At 48.3% G+C, this 23050-nt stretch overlaps 1 protein-coding gene across 1 annotated transcript; it reads right to left on the bottom strand.

The window, feature by feature from the left end:
- Window positions 1-1143: 1143 nt before the first annotated feature.
- PDRG1 (p53 and DNA damage regulated 1) lies at window positions 1144-7457 on the bottom strand. Its single transcript, XM_055304999.1, has 5 exons — window positions 7274-7457; window positions 5567-5642; window positions 4658-4732; window positions 2672-2752; window positions 1144-2071 (listed from the first exon to the last, which is right to left on the bottom strand). The coding sequence occupies exons 1-5, from the start codon at window positions 7358-7360 to the stop codon at window positions 1989-1991; spliced, it is 402 nt and encodes a 133-aa protein (XP_055160974.1). The 5' UTR covers window positions 7361-7457; the 3' UTR covers window positions 1144-1988.
- Between the last annotated feature and the right edge of the window lie 15593 nt (window positions 7458-23050).

Raw genomic sequence — 23050 nt, 5'->3', positions numbered from 1 at the left:
CGTGGGGACTTCTATCCTTGTGACTGAGGCAAGGGCAGACAGCCCAACACAGGTTCCTCATTTCCAGGACAGCCAAGGTGATTGGCTCTCCCTTGGCCTAGCAACCACACTGCCAGACAGGTAAGGGCAATGTTCAGATACAAATCAGGAGCCAGGCACACAACCCAGACAGCAGCTACCAGGGTGAATGCTGCAGCTCCCTACTCCCTACATTTTTATTTAAAAATACATACAACATGAATGTGTCCTCTTCACTCTCGTGCTCCAGCCCTGGAGTTTGTTTTGGGTGGGATCATGCACTGTTTGCACACTGGCTTTAGACTCCCATTTGTCCACTTTCATTTCTCACTACATCTTGGAACTTGTTCTCAGTGCTCAGAGAGCTTCCTTATTCTTTATGATAGATGTACTGTACTCCACTGTCTGGAGCCATCAGTTCGTTTAACTAATCTACTATAGGCAGACATCTAGCTTCCAATTCTACCTGCCCACTTTAGGGTCATCATGGGGAAAACACATGCTACTTCTACTTAAAAAATTGAAGATGTAAAATCATAGGCATGGGTCAAATTTGGCTTATGTCAGGTATTCTGTTTGGCCAACACCCAAGTCTTTAAAAATTTCTGCATTAGCAATATTTAAAAGACAGAAAAGGGGATCCCTGGGTGGCGCAGCGGTTTGGCGCCTGCCTTTGGCCCAGGGCGCGATCCTGGAGACCCGGGATCAAATCCCACATCGGGCTCCCGGTGCATGGAGCCTGCTTCTCCCTCTGCCTATGTCTCTGCCTCTCACTCTCTCTCTGTGACTATCATAACTAAATAAAAATTAAAAAAAAAAAAAAACACAGAAAAATAAAAGACAGAAAAGATTCAACTTAAAAATCCAAATTTCTAGCTTCTCTGAAAACAAATGTTAAGATCTGGCCATACCAGCTTGTGTTTCCATATAATTATGGGCTGTAGACAAGTGGGGTGAGGGGACCCAGGTGAGGCACGTGCTCTCCATTCTGCAGCCATCACTGTTACTGCCTATCTAATCCTGCTATCATTTCCCGGCAGGAGCCACTGCCCCTTTGTAGGTGGTGTGCTTGAGGCAGTGTGCCCTCCATTAAGGATGAGATGAGGTAAAGAACAGAAGCTCCTGTTCAGTCATTTAGGAAACATTTATTAAGCCCTCAATGAACATTAAAGAGATGATGCTGCCCTCACAGCACATTCACACCAGGATCCGAGACCACTGAGGACAGGCGGGAACTGAGTGGTGCTGGCCATGTCTTCAGAGGTGGTGGAGGGCCTCGTGAAGAGGCAGCTCCCTCTCCCACCCCCAGTACAGAACTCTGTAAGGCTTTCCTGACTAAACAGCAAGTGCAGGAGTTTGATAAGCAGCACCCACTCTGGGCTCCATCCCAGGGGCAAGCAGGAAAAAAGGACCAAAGTGGAGGCAGTGGTGGGGAATGGTGTGTCTGCCCCACAGATGGCTGGGGTGAACGATGGAGCACCAAGATTCTATCCTTTCAGAAACCACCTACCTGTGAGCCTCCTGCTTTAGTCCAAGTCCACTACATGATGTTTGAGAATGCCTCTCTTCCTGAAAGGAATGCAGGAATCATGCTCCCTGTACTCCCCCGCCACTGCCAGGGGCCCATGTGAACAGCAGGCTCTTGTTACGAGTGCCTGTTTCGGTCATTCTCACACCCCCAAAGCACTGCCCCCACCCACCTCTGGTGGCTGCCAGGACCTATCAATGGGTCTTGTGTCCATCCAACTCCAGTGGCCAGACCCAACAAACACTGGCAGGCTGAGGGCTCCCTCCTGTCGTCACAGAGCAGCCAATCCCCACAGACAGAGGCTTCTCATGCTCAGACTCCTGATGCCTATCTCCTAGCAGGGTAGTTCATGTCCTTGCAAGTTACAAAGTTGGAGAGTCCTGGGTCCGCCATGACCTCAGGGGGGATGCTATCTTAGATCCCTCATTTTGGCTTTTGAGTTTCATCCTTTTAAGATGATCTTCAGAGCTTTAAGTTCATCCTGGTTGAGGGGGCTCAGGTTAAAACCCTTCAGCTCTGGCTTGCCTAGGGGGAGAAAACAATCATCAGCAAGTTGGGCTTCCTGTTGTCCAACCTCCTGCTGGCCCTGGAGTCAGGCCCAGGAAAGGGGCTTATGCTGCATTCATGTGCCAAACACTTGGCCCAAGATCTAGCGGGGGAGGGCCTCAAATTCTGCAATGTATTGGACGGGGCACATGAGTCACCAAGAACCTGCAGAGCCATGATACTGCTGCCCAGAAACCTACCAATTTCTGCCAAACCTGTGACCAATCTGGAGTGGTTAGCTTTACCCAGAAGTTCAACTCTGACCTTGACCATCTGACTGAGGCCCTCTCTGTTCCCCTCAGACAGAACTGTCCTGGTTCCTATACCACGCCCAGGATATACTGTGAGATACCCCAGACTGTTCCCCTTATGGCTGGAAAAAGACTCGTGAGAGGAATAAGACCCCACAAACCTTGTCCATTCCATCTCTGGGCCTGCCAATAGCCTCCGTGCGGCTCACATGCTGCCTAGGCCCTCGCCCGCCTACCTGGGAAGGTCTCCCACCCCTGCTCTGCAAAGTCCACACTGACATTGACAGTTCTCTCCCAGCCTGGCTTCCAGTTCCCTCCAGGCCCATACCTTGGGCCTCAAAGAGGCGGTTGACCTTCACTTTAAGTTGTTTCCGGAGTTTCTCTATTTCTTTATCCAGATGATCCTGATCTGAAAAAAATGAGGTGGGCAGCAGATGGGGTTATACTACAGACACACTGACCAAAGGCAGCTGGGGAAGTCAGCTTCTCCTAGCCTCCTTGAAAGCAAGGGCTCCTGGCATTCGGGAAGAAGGGGACTTCAGAGACCAACTGAGGAAGGAACTAAAGGGCTAGAGAAAGGGAGGTGGTCTGCCCAAGAAGGCTGAGTGAGTCCAGGCAGGACTGAGCACCCGCCTCTCCATCCAGTGACCTGTTTTCATTATGCAATGTACCCTGGGCTGCTCATGGGTGGAGAAGGCAATATCTGGACTTTAGGACCCCCTCCCACAGTGAAATTCCAGAAAACAGAACCATCAGACCAGAATGAAGAACCTAGACTCAGCACATCCAAGATGCTTGGAAAAAGTGTGGCTAAGGAATCTTACAAACCTAAGTCCATCAAAATGAGCAGTTTTTAAGCAACATGACCATAGTAACATGTGATCTGAACAATCAATGGGCAAATCTGGTGCTCAAGCTTAATCTAATTAACTGTGGTGAACAGAAAAGGTTATCTTGCCAAGATGGATCACATCTGAAGGCAAACTGCACTACAGGAAGTACAGGCTACAAAGCTTGGTGATGCAACTGCCTAATGTCACCTGACTTCACCTGCTCATGACTGAAGTGCTGGCTAGTTGGTCTTCTCCACAGATTTTCATTCTTTCTGATGGAGAGAAGCTCTGAGCAGCCGAGCCCTCTGGCCTGGGCAATGGTTCTAGTACTCATGGTAAATGAGCAATGCTAGTCTCTTACAAGTTTATTTAACTTGCATCAATCCCTAAGAACTGGTGATGATAATATCCCAGAACCCTTCTAGGTATGGCGACAACCCACAACTGTGGGCCAAGACAGCTGAGAACCTGAGTGGCCAGCAGCCCACCACCCAAGTGCAATGACAACTCTTAATTTTATAGTCATAACAGTATTGTGTATTTTTTCAACAGGAAGGTGGAAACTTCTCTAAGGGGATCTAGTCTCCTTTGCTATAATTTTATTTCAACAGGGATAGGGAGCCTCTGCCTTCAGGGACAGAGGCAACCTTGCTGGTCCTCTTGGCACATACATTTTCGACGGGGGAATATACATAATCTTTCATTTTTCCAGCCAAGGACCCATCTGTACCTTCCCTTTTGTACTTTTATGATGCTCCTCCAAAGAGCCCCCAGGATCATGCCTGCGAAGATTTGAGTAACATGCTCAGTACCCAGGCTGTGGCACACTCTAGAGGCTCACTCTCCTCAAACCTCCATTTTCAGTGCAATCTCTATGGCAGGGGATGTGAAAAGTAAAAGTGCCTCTGCCAGGCTCCCTTGCAGCTATGGTGGCCACATGACTTAGTTCTGGCCAATGAGACGTCAAAAGTCTCTGAGGACAGCATTATTTTGAAATAGAAAACAAGGCCATGTATGGAAAGCCCTCTGTTGCTCCTGCAGCCTGGCCTATGGACATGAGGCCTGAAATGACACAGCCACTATGAGAATACATGAGGGTGACCTTGCTGGGTCTCAGTGCCAGTGTTAGACTGCACTGCCCACCTTTGGACAACTACTAACAAGAAAAACAAAACTATATTTCTTTAAGCCTCCACTTGTTGGGTTTTCTTTATCTGTGGTCCAGCTCGTTCCTCACTGCTAAACAAGCACTAGGCTAAGTACACATACAGTTTTAGCTCAATTTCACAATAACTATGCTCTGGAGATGCATCCCCTCCTACAGAGATAAGGAAATAACTCAGAGTAGCAGAGCAGGAATTAAAACCCACATTTGTCTGAGCACTGCCTCTCATCAAATGGTCCAAAGCCTGACTCTCAGTTCTAGGTTAAGACTAATGCTATGTGGCACACGTCCCTGACCCATCCCCAGAAAGCCTTACCTTTCTCAATCATTTCCTTCGTTTGAGGGTGAGGCATCTTGATAAACATGTTCCCGAAGCAAACCATCACATCTTCTGAAATGGCAAATGGTCACTCTTTGAACAAATATTTTAAGCACCTACTCTCTGCCAAGCATTGTTTAAGATACTGAGAACATAGCAGAATAAGACAAAGCTTCTGCCCTCATAGAGCTTATGACATAGTGGAGGAGAAGGAATAAATAAGCCAAGATATGATTTGTCAGACCTTGATAAGGCTAAATACTCTGGAGAAAAATAAAGCAGGGTAAGGGGGTGGGGAATGCCAGAGTACAGGACAACCTTGTTACTTTAACAGATGGTCCAACAAAGCCTCACTGATTATGTGACATTTGGGCAGAGACCTGAAGAAAGTGAGGCATAGGCCCTGCACGTCTCCCCCCCAAAGCTCTTCATTATGACCACTGTAACCTTCATTATGATACCCGTCCCCTTACTTGGTCATACCCACCTGGCCTCAACTAGAGCCCTCAAACCCTTCCTCCAGCACCCACCCCATGTCCAGTCCCTTTTTTTTTTCTGTCCAATTCCTTCCTCAGCTCTCTTACAACTTCCAATTAAAACAACAAAAAAAAAAAACAAAAAACTTCCAACTAAGTATTATGTAGTTTTATTTGTAAGAGCACACCTCACCCTAGCACCTTCCTCATGCCACCAATGAGCCAGCAACTAACACCCCCCCACACCCCACCCCCGTCATGGAGATGAGCGCTGAAACCACTCTGTATCAGACCTCCAACATTTTCTCCCTCATCTCCACAGGCTGTGTCACACAACTGTGGCTTTTTGTCCCTATCAGGGATAAATTGAAAGCCTTACAAGAAAAACAGAACAGGCCCCCAGGACTGCATGACTGAAACCTTGACTTACCAGAGAGGCTGAGATCCTTCTGTAGGGCTCGTAGGCCCTCCCGGTTCTGATTTCTTTTGGTGTCCAGGTCCACAATCTGCAAAGCACATGGGCAGGAGGGAACTCAGCTCCCTCTTGCCCCAAACCATCACCTTCCCACAGACCAGGGGCTGTTAAAACCCAATAGAGACAAGGCATCATTCCTGAGTTTCTTCCAATGTCATGCCTAAAACACACTGATGTGTAAATGTACGTCTTCCCCTATTCTGTATCCAGGTCCTTAAAGACAATGCTCTGTGCAGGGGCCTTCCCTCTCCCTGGTGCTGGGGAATCCACTGAAGTGCTAATGCTCAAGCTTCAGGGCATTTCAGAATCTCCAAGAGAGGAGAAACCTCCCCCTGGACTAGTTCCTCCAGCTGATTCTGACCTAGTATCACAAGAAGCCCAAAAATACTAGACTGCAACGACAGGGGTGGGGGGCACGGAGATGGCACCAACACAGAAGCTGCTATGGAAGTGAGGAGGCAGTACGGTTGAGAACGCTGGCGAGCTGTGTAACTTCACCTTCTGGGAAATGGAGATATGAATAGCACCTGCCTCACAGGTTACTGAGCCAGGAATTAAATGAGCTAGCATAGTATTTGACACACAGTAAGTGCTTGAGACATTTTAACCACCACTTTATCATCATCCAGCACACGCTGATGCAGTGTTTATTTTTAAAATATGAATACTCATGAAAGTTTGGTTTTATTTATGATAGTCACACACACACACACACAAAGAGAGAGAGAGAGAGAGGCAGAGGGAGAAGCAGGCTCCATGCACCGGGAGCCCGACGTGGGATTCGATCCCAGGTCTCCAGGATCGCGCCCTGGGCCAAAGGCAGGCGCCAAACCGCTGCGCCACCCAGGGATCCCCTGATGCAGTGTTTAATGGGCACTTACCCAAGTCTTCCCCTTCTCAGTAAATATCCGACCAATCATCCAATTATTCTAACTGGAGATGAGGAGCCATGAATCATTGTTCACTCCTCCTCCTCCCTCACCCCCATATGTAACTATCATTAAGACCTACTAAATCCAACTCCAAAAGATACCTCAGACCCACGCACTTGTCTCCTTCACCACCACCCTGGCCCAAACCCATTCCTTGCCTGAACCCCGGCAGTGGCCCCTCACATGTCCCTCACCCTTCTAGGCTCTGTGCTCCACCCCGCAGCCAGAGGAAATCTTTTAAAAGTCCAGATCCAATTACATCCTCCTCCCTTCCCCCGTTAACTCCCTCCAAACACTTAGCACTTGAATTAGCACAAAGCGTCCCCACCTGCCCAACGTCAAAACTACTCAGGCCCCTTTTCCTCTTCTCCCGAGAACCTTGGCGAAGACAGGGCACCCACGGTCGGGGGGGCAGGGGAGGGGGGGAGGAGGAGGAACTGCATTTTGAAAAAGGTGTTGAGCCGTTACCCAAAGAGATAACTCGGGATCCGGAGGGGGACGGAGACAGGGGTCCGTGGCACCAAGCAGGGGCTCCTAGTACGTGCGTGAAGCGCAGCGCCGGGCCAGGCGTCCGGCCCTCCCTGCCTCACCGCCGCCCCAGGTCCGAGGTCATGGCCCACGGCCAGCCCGCGCCACAGCCGGATTCCGGGCCCCGCGCGCGGCCCTACGGCGCCAGCCGCCAGGCCCCGACCGCCGAGCCCCGGCCCCGGGCCGCGGAGGAGCCTCCCACCTGCCGCTTGTCCGCCAGCACCGCCTCGGCGAGCTCCTCCACCTCCACCAGGTACCGCAGCACCCGCTCCGCTTCGGGGGACAGCATGGGGCCCGCCAGCTCCGACTCAGCCGGGACCGGGGAGCGAGCCCGGCTCCAACACCGGTAAGGCTCGGCTCCGCCTGCGCACGCGCACGGCCAGGGCTTCCGGCGCGCACGCGCAATTAAAAGAAGAGTGGTGCGCAGGCGCCAACGCCCGGGCGTCCTTGGGACGCGAGAGGCGGGGCCTAGCCTTGGGGCGGGACTGGAGCGCCCCCTGCAGACTCAGAGGGCGTAGGCCGCAGAGCTGCCTCTTTTTTTTTTTGTATATATATATATATATATTAAGATTTTATTTATTTATTCATGAGAGACAGAGAGAGAGGCAGAGACACAGGCAGAGGGAGAAGCAGGCTCCATGCAGGGAGCCCGATGTGGGACTCGATCCTGGGACTGCAGGATCACACCCTGGGCCGAAGCCGGCGCTAAACCGCTGAGCCACCCGGGCGTCCCTGTATGTTTTAATTGGAGTTCAATTTGCCAACATATAGCGTAACACCCGGCGCTCATCCCGTCAAGTGCCCCCCTCAGTGCCCGTCACCCAGTCACCCCCACCCCCCACCCACCTCCCCTTCCACCACCCCCTTTTCGTTTCCCAGAGTTAGGAGTCTCTCATGTTCTGTCTCCCTCACCGATGTTTTCACTCATTTTCTCTCCTTTCCCCTTTATTCCCTTTCACTAATTTTTATAATCCCCAAATGAATGAGACCATATAATGTTTGTCCTTCTCCGATTGAGTCATTTCACTCAGCATAATACCCTCCAGTTCCATCCACGTCGAAGCAAATGGTCAGATTCGTCCTTTCTGATGGCTGAGTAATATTCCATTGTATACATAGACCACAGCTTCTTTATCCATTCATCTCCGGATGGACACCGAGGCTCCTTCCACAGTTTGGCTATTGTGGACTTTGCTGCTATAAACATAGGGGTGCAGATGTCTTGGTTTTTCACTGCATCTGTGTCCCAGCAGTTCAATTGCTGGGTCGTAGGGCAGATCTATTTTTAACTCTTTGAGGAACCTCCACACAGTTTTCCAGAGTGACTGCACCAGTTCACATTCCCTCCAACAGTGCAAGAGGATTCCCCTTTTTTCACATCCTGTCCAACATCTGTTGTTTCCTGTCTTGTTAATTTTCCCCATTCTCACTGGTGTGAGGTGGCATCTCATTGCGGTTTTGATTTGTATTTCCCTGATGGCAGGTGATGCAGAACATTTTCTCATGTGCATGTTGGCCATGTCTATGTCTTCTGGTGAGATTTCTGTTCATGTTTTTTGCCCATTTCATGATTGGATTGTTTATTTCTTTGCTGTTGAGTTTAATAAGTTCTTTTTTTTTAAATTTATGATAGTCACACACACACACACACACACACAGAGAGAGAGAGAGAGAGAGAGAGAGGGCGCAGAGACACAGGCAGAGGGAGAAGCAGGCTCCATGCACCGGGAGCCCAACGTGGGATTCGATCCCAGGTCTCCAGGATTGCGCCCTGGGCCAAAAGCAGGTGCCAAACCGCTGCGCCACCCAGGGATCCCGAGTTTAATAAGTTCTTTAGAGATCTTGGATACTAGCCCTTTATCTGATATGTCTGCAGAGCTGCCTCTTAACGCTCCTGCCTCCCTTTCTCTGTTTCTTGAGCACCTGCTAGGTGCCAGGCAGTTTTAGGTGCTGAGGATGTCACAGTGAACAAAACACAGTCCCTGCCCTCATGCAACTTCATCCTAATGGGAAACAATGACAATTTATGACAAAACAAGTAGTTACATACTATGGCAGGCAGTGATAAGTGTTTTGGAGTAATACAAATCATTCTTCCCCTGTTTAAGGAATACCAAGAAGGTCCACGTGTCAGTGTTACTTCTGTTTAACCTCTGACACCTTCCGTTGCCAATTTATAAAATGGGAGTGAATAAAAATCCCCTTCATTGTCTCTCCGCGGGATCAGAAGGAGGCAGAAATTTTTTTTTAAGATTTTATTTATTCATGAGAGACACACAGAGAGCAGCAGAGGCACAGGCAGAGGGAGAGGAAGCCTTCCCGCTTGGACCTTGATGGGGGACTCAATCCCCGGGATCACGACCTGAGCCAAAGGCAGACAGACGCTCAACCACTGAGCCACCCAGGTTCCCAGCAGGAATCACTTTTTAAATTCTGTTTTCAGCAGTATTCATTGAGCCCCTGTCTTGGGCCCAATATCCAGAGCAATTGACCTAGACCCACGGAAGGGGCTGAAAACCATGTGCAGTTCAGCTCAGAAAAGAAGTTCTGTTTTGAAAAAAAAAAAAGTTCTGTAAGTGCTAGAAAGCAAATCGGTGTGAACCATAGGATTTGGAAGGACCTCCAAGAAGAGGCAGGCAGGCAGAATGTGGCTGCCCTTCAGAACAAGAAGGTCCCCTAGAGATCTCCATGCCCAAACCCCTCATTGCACAGCTGAAAACACTGAGGCCCAGAGAGCAGTGAGGAGCTTACAAAGTCAACAGCAGACCTGATACTAGAATTCTGACCTCCTGCCTCCCTGATTCTAGCTTTTTTATTCTCTCATCAGGCCCCCTGGTCACCAAGCCCTTTCACATCACTTGCCTTACTTGAATTTCATGATTTTTGTACAGATGGGTTATTACTGCCCATTTCATAGCTGCGAGCTCAGGCCAGGAGAAGGGCAATGCTTTGCCACACAGAAAGTCAGGAGCAAACGTGTGTCTAGAAGCATTCTGGTCTCCATACCACAGCCGTCTCTGGACCCTGAAAAAAACCGTCTCCCCCAGATTATGGCCCACAAGCCCCAGTAGCACTGCCTCTTTGCCTGGCCTTTGGCTTCCTTCAAGTGCTAGAGACAGCTAATTTTCCCTGCAGCTGCCCTGCATAGAGAAAGAAGGAGATTCATTAAGGATTCCTCACTGAGGGTGAATTTGTCGCCAAACCCAAGATGTTTTGTGTAAACACCTTCTGGTTCAGAAACGCAGGCACAGGCCCTATGAAGAAAGAAAGAACATTTGCCAAAGGAGAAATAGGGCTTAGGAGGACTCCCTGAGCCCTAAATCTCAGGCCTGGGTCTCTTCCACACTGGAGCCCAAAGAGGAGCAGACCAGGCTGACCCTTGACCCCGACCCCTGACCCGTGCCAGATGGGCCTGGATGGAGAAAGGTTGAAGTAGGCTCCCAAACTGACTGTGACTGGCCCCTAAAGTCATATGTCTCACTTATGTTTAGAATAATCTATTCCACAATATTGACTGTCCTGACCTTGTTATAGGGATTCCACCACGAGCAAAAACCAGACATGGTCCTTGTTCTTAGAAACCTTCCAGTCTGGCAGAAGAGACAGATGATCGATACATGAACATGTAAATATATCAAAGGTCAGGTGGATAAATGCTTTGGAAAACAACAGTACTGGACAAGGTGAAGGAAAAATGATGGAGGGGCTATATGGTGGGCAGGGAGGGCTTCTCTGAAGAGGATGGACTGGAGCAGAGATATGGAATAGATGAGGGGCAAGCGATGTGAATGTCTGGGGGAAAGTGTTCCAGGCAGAGGGAACAGCCAATATGAAGGACCTGAGATGAGGCTTTTGGCAAATTGAAAGAATAGCAAGGCCAGTGTAGGTAGAAGAGAATGAGCAAGGGGAAGAAGTAGGAGATGAGGTCAGAAAGGGGAGGGAGGCATTAAACAAATGGTTCTATAGAAGGGGCTGTAGGTGCCCTGCCCAAATCAGTAAGCTCTCCCTTGAAGTCACCTGTGAACAATCGTGCACAGGCCTGTGGCTTCCTGCTTCTCTCTGCTCACGGGTGCGAGTTGAGTTGGGGGAATGCTGGTGAGCTAAGGCCCGCAGGAGTGACCCTTAACCAAGAAGAGAGAAGAGTTAGTGACTGCATATCCCATCTTCTTTGCCTCTCTGTGGGAGACCCAAGAGGAGGCTGCTACACTCATCCAAGTAAGAGAGGGTGGTCATTGCACCAAGGAGTAGCAAGTGGGGGTAGCAGGCAAGGGGGTCATCTCAGGGCCTTTGCACTCATTCCTCCATTAGCCTGGATTAATTTTCTGCCACACCTTTGTACCTGTGTCAAGGTATACCTCCACTTATCAGCTTGGTGTCACCTCTTCCCAAGGGTCAGGAGTCTTCTCTGGGCCCACACAGCTTCCCGGGCATCCCCGATCTCCGTGCTTAAATATTATCTTTTTCTCCAATCATCTCCCTCTCCAGCCATAAGCTCCAGGGCAGAAACCATAACTGCTATGTCTCTAGAACTCAGAATGGTGCCTGGCACAGAGTGCTTAGCCAATGTTTACGGAATGAAAGCAGAACTTTCTAAAATCTGAAGTAGTCAAAGATGAACAGAGCTAACTCGAGGGTAACTAGTTCAAATTCCAGAAGGAAGCCTGGACTGCCACATGGTCAGAATATTGCAGACGATGAATCTCTCTGCAGCCTCAGGTGGGGGCTTGGGAGATGGGCCAGGGTCTGGAGGATGTGGGGGTGATCCCTAACCAGAAAAACCCTGCCTGGTCACACTGGGTATGTCCCCAATCTTTAGCCACCCTAAGGCTAGGCCAAAAGGGACATGGTTGCTGGGACTTTGGTGTTTGGGGACTGGAGCCAACATGAGGAATGCTGTGCCCATTCCGCTAGGATCCCCTTTTACTGTGCACCCTCTTTGGGTGTGTGTTTAGTGACCAGTAATTGCTTCTCTCCTTAGGGAGGACCGCCTGCAGGCTGCTGGAAACTCCTGAGGTGACTTACCTTCCCCCTAAGGTATGACCCATTATCAGAGATATGAAAGCCCACCTTCCCTGCCTGGGATGCTGGTGCGGGTGTGGGTGGATAACTCTGAGGTATAGCTTACACTCCACAGTACCCCTGTGGGTTCAGGCTGGATGGAAGCTGCCATCCACATGACATCTGCAAGGGCTGCTTGGCTCCCTCTTCTTCTCCTTGCCTGTTCTGCCTCCCCCTCCCTAAGGTCAAAATCCCCCAAAATCCTCACCTTACTCAGTAAAAGCCAAACTCCTTGCTGCTGAGGCCCACAAGACCCTGCATGCCTGCCTTGCCCCTTTGAGGCATTTCCCATCTCTCTCCCCCTCTGCTCTCCCTCACTGGCTACAAGTGTTGGCTTAAATTTCACCTTCTCAATGAGACCTACCCTGACCACTGTACTGTATTTAAAAATGCAAACCCCGCCCCTCCCTGTTCTCTGATCAACTTCTTCTGCTCTGCTTTTTTTCTCCTTTTTTTCATAGCACTTGACACTTTCCAATGTGTTATATAATTAACTTATTTGTATTTACTGTTAAATCTCCCTCTGCTAGAAAAGAAGTTCCACAAGAGCACGAATCTTTGTCTCGTTTGTCAGTGACACATCCCAAATGCCTAGAACAGTGCCTGACCCATAGTAGATGGTCAATAGACATTTTTGAATGAATGAATGAATGAGGAAGGAAGCCAGAACTCTAATTGAGCAGATTCTCTTTGAGGGCAGGTTCTGAACCCCTATGCAGGAGGTGGGTGGTGGGAGCAGCAGATCATGCCAGGACTTGTTGGCTAAGGTAAGGGGATGGGGATTGGATTTTGTTCATAGTCAGTGAGAAGCTACTGGAAAGTTTTGAGCAAATATGGGACATGATTGGGTTTACTTTGTAAAAGCACTCTTTGGCTGTGGGGATAGGGTGGGTTAAAAGGGGGGAAGGGCACAGTCTAGGGAGCTGGGTGTTAAGGATGGGAGGATGGTGATGGGGGCTCGGAGAGGCACAGAACTGTGGTTGCACTGGGCCTAGGAGTAGCAAGAAGCCTGCTCAATGTCCCAATTCTCCAGGCAGCCTGGGTGGTTGCTTCACAGGCTCTGGCCTGTGAGTAGTCCAGGCTGGGCCTCCCAGCTGCTGACAACATGCCCCTGTCCCACAGATGGACTGTTTGCTCTCCTGGGTGGTCCCCAGCTCCTCCCTCTGCTTCCTTTGCGCCCTCGTGGGTTTGGCAGGTGGAGGGGAGGACTCCACTCCTTTCCTCCTCTGACCCAGAGAATAATCCTTACATTCATTCGATCTTCCTCTGTGCCCTCACTTCATCCTCCCACATCCCCCAGTAACACAGAAACCTGATTCCCGTAGGGCAGATGAAGACACTGAGGCCCGGAAAGGGGATGGGACCCTCCTGAGGTCATGCAGCCAGATGGGGAGCCAGGTGGGGAACCTGTCTTCCAACTCCCCTTGCCCTGATTTCATCAGGCAACAGATGGTCCCATGGCTTGACTTGAAAAATCTTAAGTGACCTCAAAGAGAATGCAAGGCTAGAACATTACAGGCCTCCCTGAACTGGCCTTTGCTATTACCTTTAATGCTAAATCTATTCATTTTAAATTCCAGGAATAGATTCTTCTTACCAAAACTGACAACATTACAGAAAAGATTCAAGTTCCTTTTTGACACCCCTTCCCCTCAACCCAGTTCCCTTTAGAGTCCCAGTTTGAGTGTGTCTTTTCAAAACTGTGATATTCATATAAAGACATAGTTAGGAACCCTGAGAAAATATAGGAGACCATCGTGTGTGTGGTAGGGCAGTAAGGCAGATGGAGGGCACTGCTCACAAATAGATCACTTTGTAGTCTGTTGACTCTTGGACATTTTTGACTGGTATGTTTAGATCACTCTCCTGTTTTCTGACAGTTGCCATGTTTTTTATAATGTAGAAGCACCATATTTCATTTCTCTAGCTTGCTAACTTAAATTTTACATTGATTTCTTATGCACTGAAGTACCAAGGGTTGAATAGGCCCCACTGCTCAGTTCTTTTTTTTTTTTTTTTGAGATTTTTGTCTCTTTACTCATAGAGACACACACACACACACACACACACAGAGAGAGAGAGAGAGAGAGAGAGAGAGAGAGAGAGGCAGAGACACAGGCAGAGAGAGATGCAGGCCCCATACAGGAAGCCCGACTTGGGACTCGATCCCGGGTCTCCAGGATCACACCCCAGGCTGCAGTCGGCGCTAAACCACTGCGCCACAGGGGCTGCCCCCACTGCTCAGTTCTTAGCACACTGTCAGGAGGTAGTCTGTAAGGATCCTCTCTCGTTTGAACTATTTTCTCCTTTTCCTCCCTCTCTCTCCCCCTGCTCAATTCTGACCTCACCATAACTCTCTGATAGACATCCTTAAATATTTGAGAATGCTTACAAATGCATAGTAGTTGTTTTATGTGCTTATAGGTTTTTAAAAATTTCAATGAAGAGCATGTATGATAAATGCACGACAGTTCATGAACTTTCAAAAAACTGAACACACCTATATAACCAGATCAAACAACAGAATGAGGAGAGCCCCTCCAAAGCCTCCCCACAACCAGCCTAAGAGTAACCACCACCCTGACTTCCAATACCAGACATTGACTTTTGTCTGTTTTTGATATGTGTACAAATGGAATCACACAGTGTGTGTTCTTCTGTGTCTGACTTCTTTTGCTCAACATTTTGTTCGTGAGATTTATCTCTATAATAGTGTGTAGTTGTGGATGGATCACTTACTTTCAATGCTATAAAGTATTCCACTGGTCAAATTACACCACAATCAAACCATTCTGCTGCTGTCAGTGGACATATAGTGGTTTCCAGCATGGGGCTGTTACAAAGTGGAGATGTGACCAGTTGTTTGTCTTTAGGTACACACACATGCATGCATTTCTGTTGTGTGTGTATCTAGGAGCAGAATTGCTAGCTATGTCCAACTTTAATAGATACTGATAAACTGGATAAGTATTTTAAATCCAGATAAATATTATTGTGCTATAAGTCATGTTCATTTCCTGCTCCTTTTTTTCCCCCTTCATCTGATATTTCCAGCTCTATCCATCTACTCTGTGTATCTCTAGTTCCTGCCTCCTGGAAGCTCCAGAGAACCCGAGCTGCTTCCCCTGACATTTCACTTTTCCTTTCCCTTGGTTGTGGATGCTTGACTTCCATTTTTTTCTCCCCATCGATACACACACTAGAGCCACCCTGATTGCCCTAGCACGCTACTGCCTTGTCATAAGGCATGAATATGCTTCTTTCCCCTCTAAATACTGCCACGCTCCTCTCTAGAATGGCTGCGCTCATTTATACCCCTACTGGTAATGCACGTCCTCACCAACATGAGGCATTATCCACCTGTGTATGGCTTGTCCATGCAGTGGCATCATATTTACCAAACAGTTCTCTTATGGGAAGACATTTCAGTTGTTTTCCATCTTTTTTTTCTTAAGGTTTTATTTATTCATGAGAGACACACAGAGAGAGGCAGACACACAGGCAGGGGGAGAAGCAGGGTCCCTGTAGGGAGCCTAACATGGGACTCAAACCCAGGACCCCAGGATCACCACCTGAGCCAAACCACTGAGCAACCCAGGTATCCAGTTGTTTTTCATCTTATCAGAAGTCCTACAGGGATGCCTGGGTATCTTAGCAGTTTAGCGTCTGCCTTTGGCTCAGGTCATGATCCTGGGATCCTGGGATCGAGTCCCACATTGGGCTCCCCCATAGGAAGCCTGCTTCTCCCTCTGCCTGTGTCTCTGCCTTTCTTTCTGTGTCTCTCATGAATAAATAAATAAATAAAATCTTTAAAAAAAAAGTGCTGCCATGACCCTTCGAGCCATGTTTCCTGGTGCTGGTCTTGTGAGCTCAACTTTTGCTTTGCCTCATTTCCTCCACGATTCTTGAACCCTAGTCTCCCAACACATCCCAGCATTCTCACCTCTCTGCCTTTGCTATGCCCTCTGCCCAGAATATCCTTTGCTTTCCTTCTCCATTTGTTGAGTGCTTACCCCCTTCCCTTAAAGCCTCTCCTTCTAGAAGACACCTTCATCCCGCCCAGTCCTCAATCCTCAGGAAGGTCACTCTCCCCTCAGGCCTTCCAGAGGGAATTATACTTTGGTGGACGACCTCCTCCTCTTCCTCCTCCTCCTTTTCTTCCTCCCCCTCCTCCTCCTCCTTTTTAAAGATTGTATTTATTTATTCACAAGAGACATAGGCAGAGGGAGAACATGCAGGACTCGGTCCCAGGACCCTGGGATCACAACCTGAGCCAAAGGCAGATGCTCAACCACTGAGCCACCCAGGTGCCCCTGGTCCTTCTTTTCTTCTGACACCAGTCATGTTCCTCTTTTGGGCTACCTATTTTTTTTTTGCCACTGTTTTGGCTTTTCATGGCCTTGGAGCCCACTGGGGCTAGGGGCTCCATGGGCTTCCCCTCAGGTGCCCAGGACCTCAGGTACCCAGAGGTCTACTGAATGACTGAGTGTGCCCATGACCTAATCATGCATTGGAGAAAATTAAGGGTCTCTCTCTCTCTCCCCCCCCTTTCCCCTTCCCCTCCTTCTTCACCAACCAGAACCTTTCAGGAATTGCTCCTTCCACCGGAAAGAGGGTGGAACATGAAGTCAAGACTTTCCCTGTCTTAGCTGGAGATGAGAGGCTCATTTCATCTGTAAAATAGGTGTTAGCATTCACTCATTCACTCAGGCAACAGTTATTGAGTGCCTACCCTGTGCCAGGCCCTGGGTATCCACTGATAAATAGGACAGGCCTGATCCTGAGTCTTGCAGGCTTTCAGTCACAAAGATAAGATTGACATTCAGGCATATACTATTCCTAACTGCTCAAAGGCTCAAATGAAAAGCTCAGAGCCCAATAAGATATATTTTAATCTAACCTAAACTAGGGGGTGGAGGTAAAAGAAGCTTTCTTTAAAAAGTGACACTTGGCCTAAGATCTAAGAATGAATGAAAGTAAACTAAGTAAATGAAGAGGCTATGGGTGAAGGTAAGGTAGAGACATTGTTTTAAGCAGGGATAAGAGCACATGCAAAGGCACTGTGGCAGGGGGGAACATGGAGAAGGCCAGTGTGGCTGGAGCCCAAAGAGAAGGGGAGAGAGGGAGAGGAGATGAAATTGAATGAGTAGGCAGGAGCTAGGTCACAATGGAGGGCCTGATGAGCGAAGTGACATTGAGAAGTGGACTCATTCACTCAATAAGTAATTATTGGACACCTTCCATTAGCCTGGAGCTGTGCTATAACAGTGGACAAGGCAGACAAGGTCCTTGTTCCCACAGAGCCCACAGTCTGAAGGCAGAGAATAACATCAAGGAGAGGAAGAATGGCTAATCTTTCTAGAGGTCCTACTGTGTGCCAGAAAAGGTGCTGAGTACTTTCCTTATACTCTCTCATTTGATCCTCGCCACTACATATCATGAAGTAGGAAATTTTCTTTGGAAGAGGAAACAGGCTTAGCAAGGTGAAATGATCTCCCCATCTGCAGAGTCTGAGGCTGTATAACAGTCCATTTTAAAAGCCCTTTTCCAAGCACTTTTACTCAATGCCAATATGTGTGACAGACATGGATAGAATCCCTACAAAGGGATCTATCTAAATTATAAACACACATACCATTCCATCAGCAAGTGGATTTAGTCTACAGAGATCCAAAATGGTATGTCCACAAAATTATTCACTAACAGATTGTTTTAACAGGCTGGAGACAACCCAACAGCCCATTTTTTTAGGAGGTTAGTGAAGTAGATTATGGACCATCCATGCAACGGAATGCTGTGATGCCATGAAAAAGAGCAAGCACACTGTCTGTGCATTGACATGGAGCCGTCTCCGAAAATGCTATTACGTTAACAGAAGACAAAGGACAGAAGTATGTACAATTAAGCTATCCTTTGTTTCAAAATGGTGGAATAGGGCTGGAGATAAGTAGATGGGAGAGAGAGAAAGAGAGAGAGAGAGAGAGAGAGAGAGAGACTGAGAGAGGAAACTTGTCATTGATTGTCTCTGGAGAGGATGGCTGGAAGACAAGGGAGGACAAACGTGTCCTTTTTGTACCTCTGGACTTTGAACCATGTGACTGTGTCAACTACTCAATAAGTAAATAAATAAACACAATTATTTGTTTAAAGGACTTTTGGATTCTATAGGAAAGAAAGTGACAGTGGAGCAGGGAAGACCTTCCAGGATTATTGAATTGAAGGTGTCTTAGTGACTTCCTTGTTTTACCAATGAGGAAACTGAGGCCCAGAGGTGAGAAGTGAGGTGACTTGCTCAAGGTCACCTAAGCAGGTAATGGCAGACTCATGACTGTCTGTCACTTGAATTACAGACCTGTGTCCTTTCATGTCACAGCTAATTCGGAATCACTATACCTATGTGCTACGTTCCACTAAGTGCGGAGGACACAGTGGTGAAGGACACAGGCATGACTGCTGCAGATCTTATCCTCTAGACAAGAAACAAATACATAGTATAACATTATGTAGTGATAGATGTTGTGGATAAAAATGAGGCAGGTGAGGGTATCCCCTCTGAGTGACAGGGGAAGTTACTAGAAAAACCTTCTGAAGAGGCAGCATTTTAGAGAAAAGAAAGATGGAGCCTTGTGAATCCCAGGGTGGCATTGTGGTAACAAAGCTAGGCAGGGAGGATTAGGTTGGCATGGTAAGAGATTAGCGAAGAGTCAGTGGCTGGAACAGTATGAGGGAGGGAAAGACAGAAGGAGGTGAGGTTAGCGAGGAAAGCAGCAGGGAGACTGTAGGCAGTGCTGGGGACATTGGCTCAAAGTGGGGTAGGAAGCAGTAAGAAGGTTTTGAGCAGAAGGAAACCTGACTAGATTTCTTTTTAAAAGAGGACTCTCTGGCTAAGGGTGGAGACTGAACATTAGGAGCGAAAGAGGGGCTGCAGGGAGCCCAATGAGGAGGCTGGTGTGGTCCAGTTGTCCATGAGAGAGGTGACAAGACCGTGACCTGGGGCCATGGGTGGAAGCAGGGATTGGTCTCCCCATCTGTACAATGAAGGAGTTGGATGACACGGTCCCTTAGGGCCTTTCTGGTTCTGGCATTTTGGTGAATTTGGCAATTTGGTGAATTAGCTCAGCATACACCAAGTACATACAGCCAAGCCTGTTTTCCTTTTCTCACAGTCTCTAGATTTTTCCTTTTGGATTTTGAATCTGGACAGAGCCCAGTGATCCAAGGCTCAGAGCGGGGACTCTTGCCCACCCCCATCACTGCCAGCCTCACTCTGGTCCCCACCTCCCAGGGACAGATGGGTGGGCAGCGGGAGGCAGCTGGGCCTTGGAGCCTGCAGGGCCCCGGGGGAGGGAATTATCTGAGAGTTCATAACCCCTCTCTGCCTTCCAGATCTTGAGTTAAAAGCCCCAAATGTCACAGCCCCAAGGGGCAAGGGTTTGAGGGTGTTGGGAGAAGGGGCAGGATGCATTTCTGTCCTCCACTGCCCACATGGTGGGGGGCATGGGGTGCTGAGAACTCCAGCCCTGGGAGCAGGAAGCCATTAGAGGCTGAAACTGGTGGCCCTCCGGCCGTGTCTGACCCACTGACCTATTTACTTGGCCTAAAAAATGTCTGAGCAAAAATGGAGCCAACATTTAAAAATCAAGAGATTGTACAATAAAATCCAGATTTCTGGCTTCTCTTGAATAATTAGAAAATCTGACCATACTGACCGCTTATTCCCATATGACAGCATTCGGCAATAGCTGAGCAGCAGCTGTCCTCATTATTATTTTATTTTGTTAATAGGTAAATACGTTCACATGATTCCAAAAAATTATAAATGGGCTTATAATGAAGTCTCCCTCTTTCATCCTGTTCCTCTTCTGCCCAGTGCCTTCTTCAGTAATCTCATTTTCTTATGTAGACTTCCAAAGTTTCTTTATGCATTTATGATAAATACAAAAATAGATTATTATCCTCCCTTTCACCTAGCTTCACTCCCCCCGCCCCGCCCACATTCTATCCCTTGCTTGTCCCCGTGGAGCCCTCTCTGTATTAGGAGATGGAGAGATTCATTGCCTTCCTTACTGCCACATGCCATTCTGTTGTCAGAAATTTCATGATTTATTTAGCCGGTCCCCTCCCGATGGGCATTTGGGTCATTCCCAATATTTGCAGTAATAAACAATGCTGTGCCAATTATCTTGTACACAGTTTACAGAAGAACTAAAGGAATATTATTAGAAACTGGTCCAAGCAGAAGGTGCAGTAGGCATGGATTGAGCTTGCAGCTATGATAAAGATTGTTCCCAAGATTCCCAACAAAGTTCAGGCACCATGCCCTTGGGGACTAAGGAAAGGCTCCCAAATTTATTTCTGCCACTTGCTAGATGTGGGCCTTCTCTCTGGGCTTCAGTGTTCCCATCTGTAACATGAAAGAGGGACTTGGGGAACTGGAGAAGATCTCAGGGCCTGTCCAGTTCTAAATAGCTGTGGTCTACCTTCTCCTTCCACGTTAGCCACACCCAGGTTCTTCTCAGCCCTGGAATGAGCCTGACTTAGTCCCATTGCAGAGTCTTTGCTCAAGATGTTCTGCACTCCACCCCCACCACCGCTTCCACTAGAACACCCTTCCTGTACTCCCTTATTGGTCCTTGTCTGAATCCCTGACCTTTGATCTCAGGCCACTCAGAACACACCAGTCCAAACCATTCAGGTCAGGGTCCCCCACTCTAAAGTATCACTGATAGGTGGGACACTCCCACCTGTCCCACACTTCAGACAACCCATCAAATCCTTCTTCTGTCACCACGCCTATTGCCTGAAGTAGAATTCTTGAATGCCAACTCTGCTACTTTCTAACTAATGGTTTTAGGCAAGTGACAGTACCTCCCTGGGTCTCCGTTTCCTCACGCAAGAAAAGGGCTGGTTTGAGGATAACATGTGGTAATATCCATAAAGTTCTTAGCACAATTCCTGACACACAGAAGGGCTTGACAATTCTGTGAGTCACTGCCCTTGTCTGGATCACTAATCTGGTTTATGAAATGGGGAGGACAACAGAAGCTATTTCATAGAGTTGATCACTCACTCATTCATTTAATGATGTTTATTAAATGCCTATTGGGTGCCAGGCACAGTGTTGGGCACTCAGCAATTTGTTGGTGAAGAAAATAGATGAATTGTCCCAACTCTTATGAAGCTCCCAGGCAATTCCAAACAGGCAAAGGTAAAAAGATAAATTGCCAGTGTACTGATGTTAAAAACGAAAAGACTACACTATCATAGAAGCTCATAATAGGGGAGTGTCAAGAAGACTTCTCTGAGGGATAAGGAGGAGGGCATAGTTGGGTGGGAGATCCAGGAAGGCTTTCTGTGGAAGGCATCACCCTAGCTAATAATTAGCATTAATTATCCTCACCCCATTCCCAAGAGGAAAGCATTGGTTACCCTTCCCCATTTTGGTAAGAGAAATTGAGTGACTGCCCAAGGTCATGGAGCCAGGAAGAGGTGAGTAGGTTTTGAACCCAGGCTTCCTGGCTCTAGAGTCTCGGACATAAAAGCATGTCATCTACTTCCTGTTTGAACACGTTAATCCTAGGATGTGGATAGGTATGGGAGGTAGAGGAACTTCCTCCATTGGGGTGGGGCCCAGAGGTGAGAATCTAACTGTTGGGCTCTATCTAGGCAGAGATCCAGACATGTGCAGAACTGGCTGTGGGGGATCCAAGGGCAGAGCTTTCCTCCATAAGTCTCCCTGCTTAGGGCTGTAGAACAGAAAGAAGGAGAAAAGATACTGTTCCTGACTAAATCACACTGGGATTCAGACTCCCCTCCAGCCCAACCCACAAAAACTCCCACTAGTCTACACATGCCTGGGGATAGAGACTGTTAGCTTTGAATCCAGCATTGAAAACTCCCTTAATCCCTAATTCTTCCTTCTCTGTTTTCAGCCTTGGGCCACAGCTGGTACTCCAACCTCCTGAGCATTGCTGGGACTGAAACAGTCCCTGGACACGAAAGGGATGCTGAGCTACAGGACTGCAGATGGCTGCTCCTTCCTGATCCAGGGCAGCTGTCACCCTTCCGCTTCCCTTCCGAGCTACTCTGAAGCAGCGTGGTCCTCAAACCTCCCCTCGCCTCATCTTCCTTCTTCCCTTTCCATCAAACTCTCCTTCTCCCCTTATGAGACAGCAAAGCTGACTCTAGAGCCTCAGGAGGGCTTGAATTTGGCTCTAGCACTGATTAACTGTGTAACTCCAGACAAATGAATTAGCTTCTCTGTGACTCAACTTCTTCATCTGTAAAATGGAAGGAAAAAAAACATAAACTACCTCACAAATTGTGAGGATAAAGTGAGTTGGTAATTGTACAGTGATTCCAGTGTCCCAGGCAAAGAGAAACCGCTACATGAGTGTTTGTGCAATAAATGCCCTGATACATCCAATCTGAGCAAAGGGGTTGTGGGTGAGCTGGGGTATCCAGGATATATAAGCAACCCTTCCTCCTCTCCTAGATTACTGTTACATTCTCTCTCTGGCTTCTCCACCCCCAAGCTGTTTCCCAGTGAACATTTCTCTCCTCTGGCTGGCTGCAGGGGCTTCTTTCCAAATCCTGACTTGATCACATTTGTCTCTTGCTCAAATTCTGCAGTGGTTTCCCTTGCTTCCTGAATAAAGTGAATCTCCTGGAATTTTAGGATCACATCCCTCAGAACTCTTCAGGTCCACCTTTCCCAGCTTTCTACCTCCCTGATCTGTGGTCCAGAATTCCTTGAAAAATGTGCCCTCCAATCTCATGGCTGCAGGCCTTTGCACTTGCTATTCCCTCCACCTGGTGCTTCCTCCCATCCCCTACCTTCTGAGGTTGCCCCCTTCCCTGCCAGACTCTACTAGGGCTGTGGCCAAATGAAGGCAGTCCCTGAGGGAGGGAAGGGGGAGAG

The sequence above is a fragment of the Nyctereutes procyonoides genome, unplaced genomic scaffold (genome assembly GCF_905146905.1).
Source record: "Nyctereutes procyonoides isolate TBG_1078 unplaced genomic scaffold, NYPRO_anot_genome, whole genome shotgun sequence".
Classification (NCBI taxonomy): domain Eukaryota; kingdom Metazoa; phylum Chordata; class Mammalia; order Carnivora; family Canidae; genus Nyctereutes; species Nyctereutes procyonoides.
Note: the sequence above shows the minus strand (reverse complement) of the source record. Positions and strands in the feature narration are given on the sequence as shown.

What these genes read in the sequence shown, in the direction of transcription:
- PDRG1 (XM_055304999.1), bottom strand. Translation starts at nt 7,360, where the DNA reads ATGCTGTCCCCCGAAGCGGAGCGGGTGCTGCGGTACCTGGTGGAGGTG. An exon ending in GAAGGATCTCAGCCTCTCTG is followed by an intron (nt 4,733 to 5,566) that starts GTAAGTCAAGGT and finishes TTGCCATTTCAG; the next exon opens with AAGATGTGATGGTTTGCTTC. An exon ending in CCGCCTCTTTGAGGCCCAAG is followed by an intron (nt 2,072 to 2,671) that starts GTATGGGCCTGG and finishes TTCTCCCCCTAG; the next exon opens with GCAAGCCAGAGCTGAAGGGT.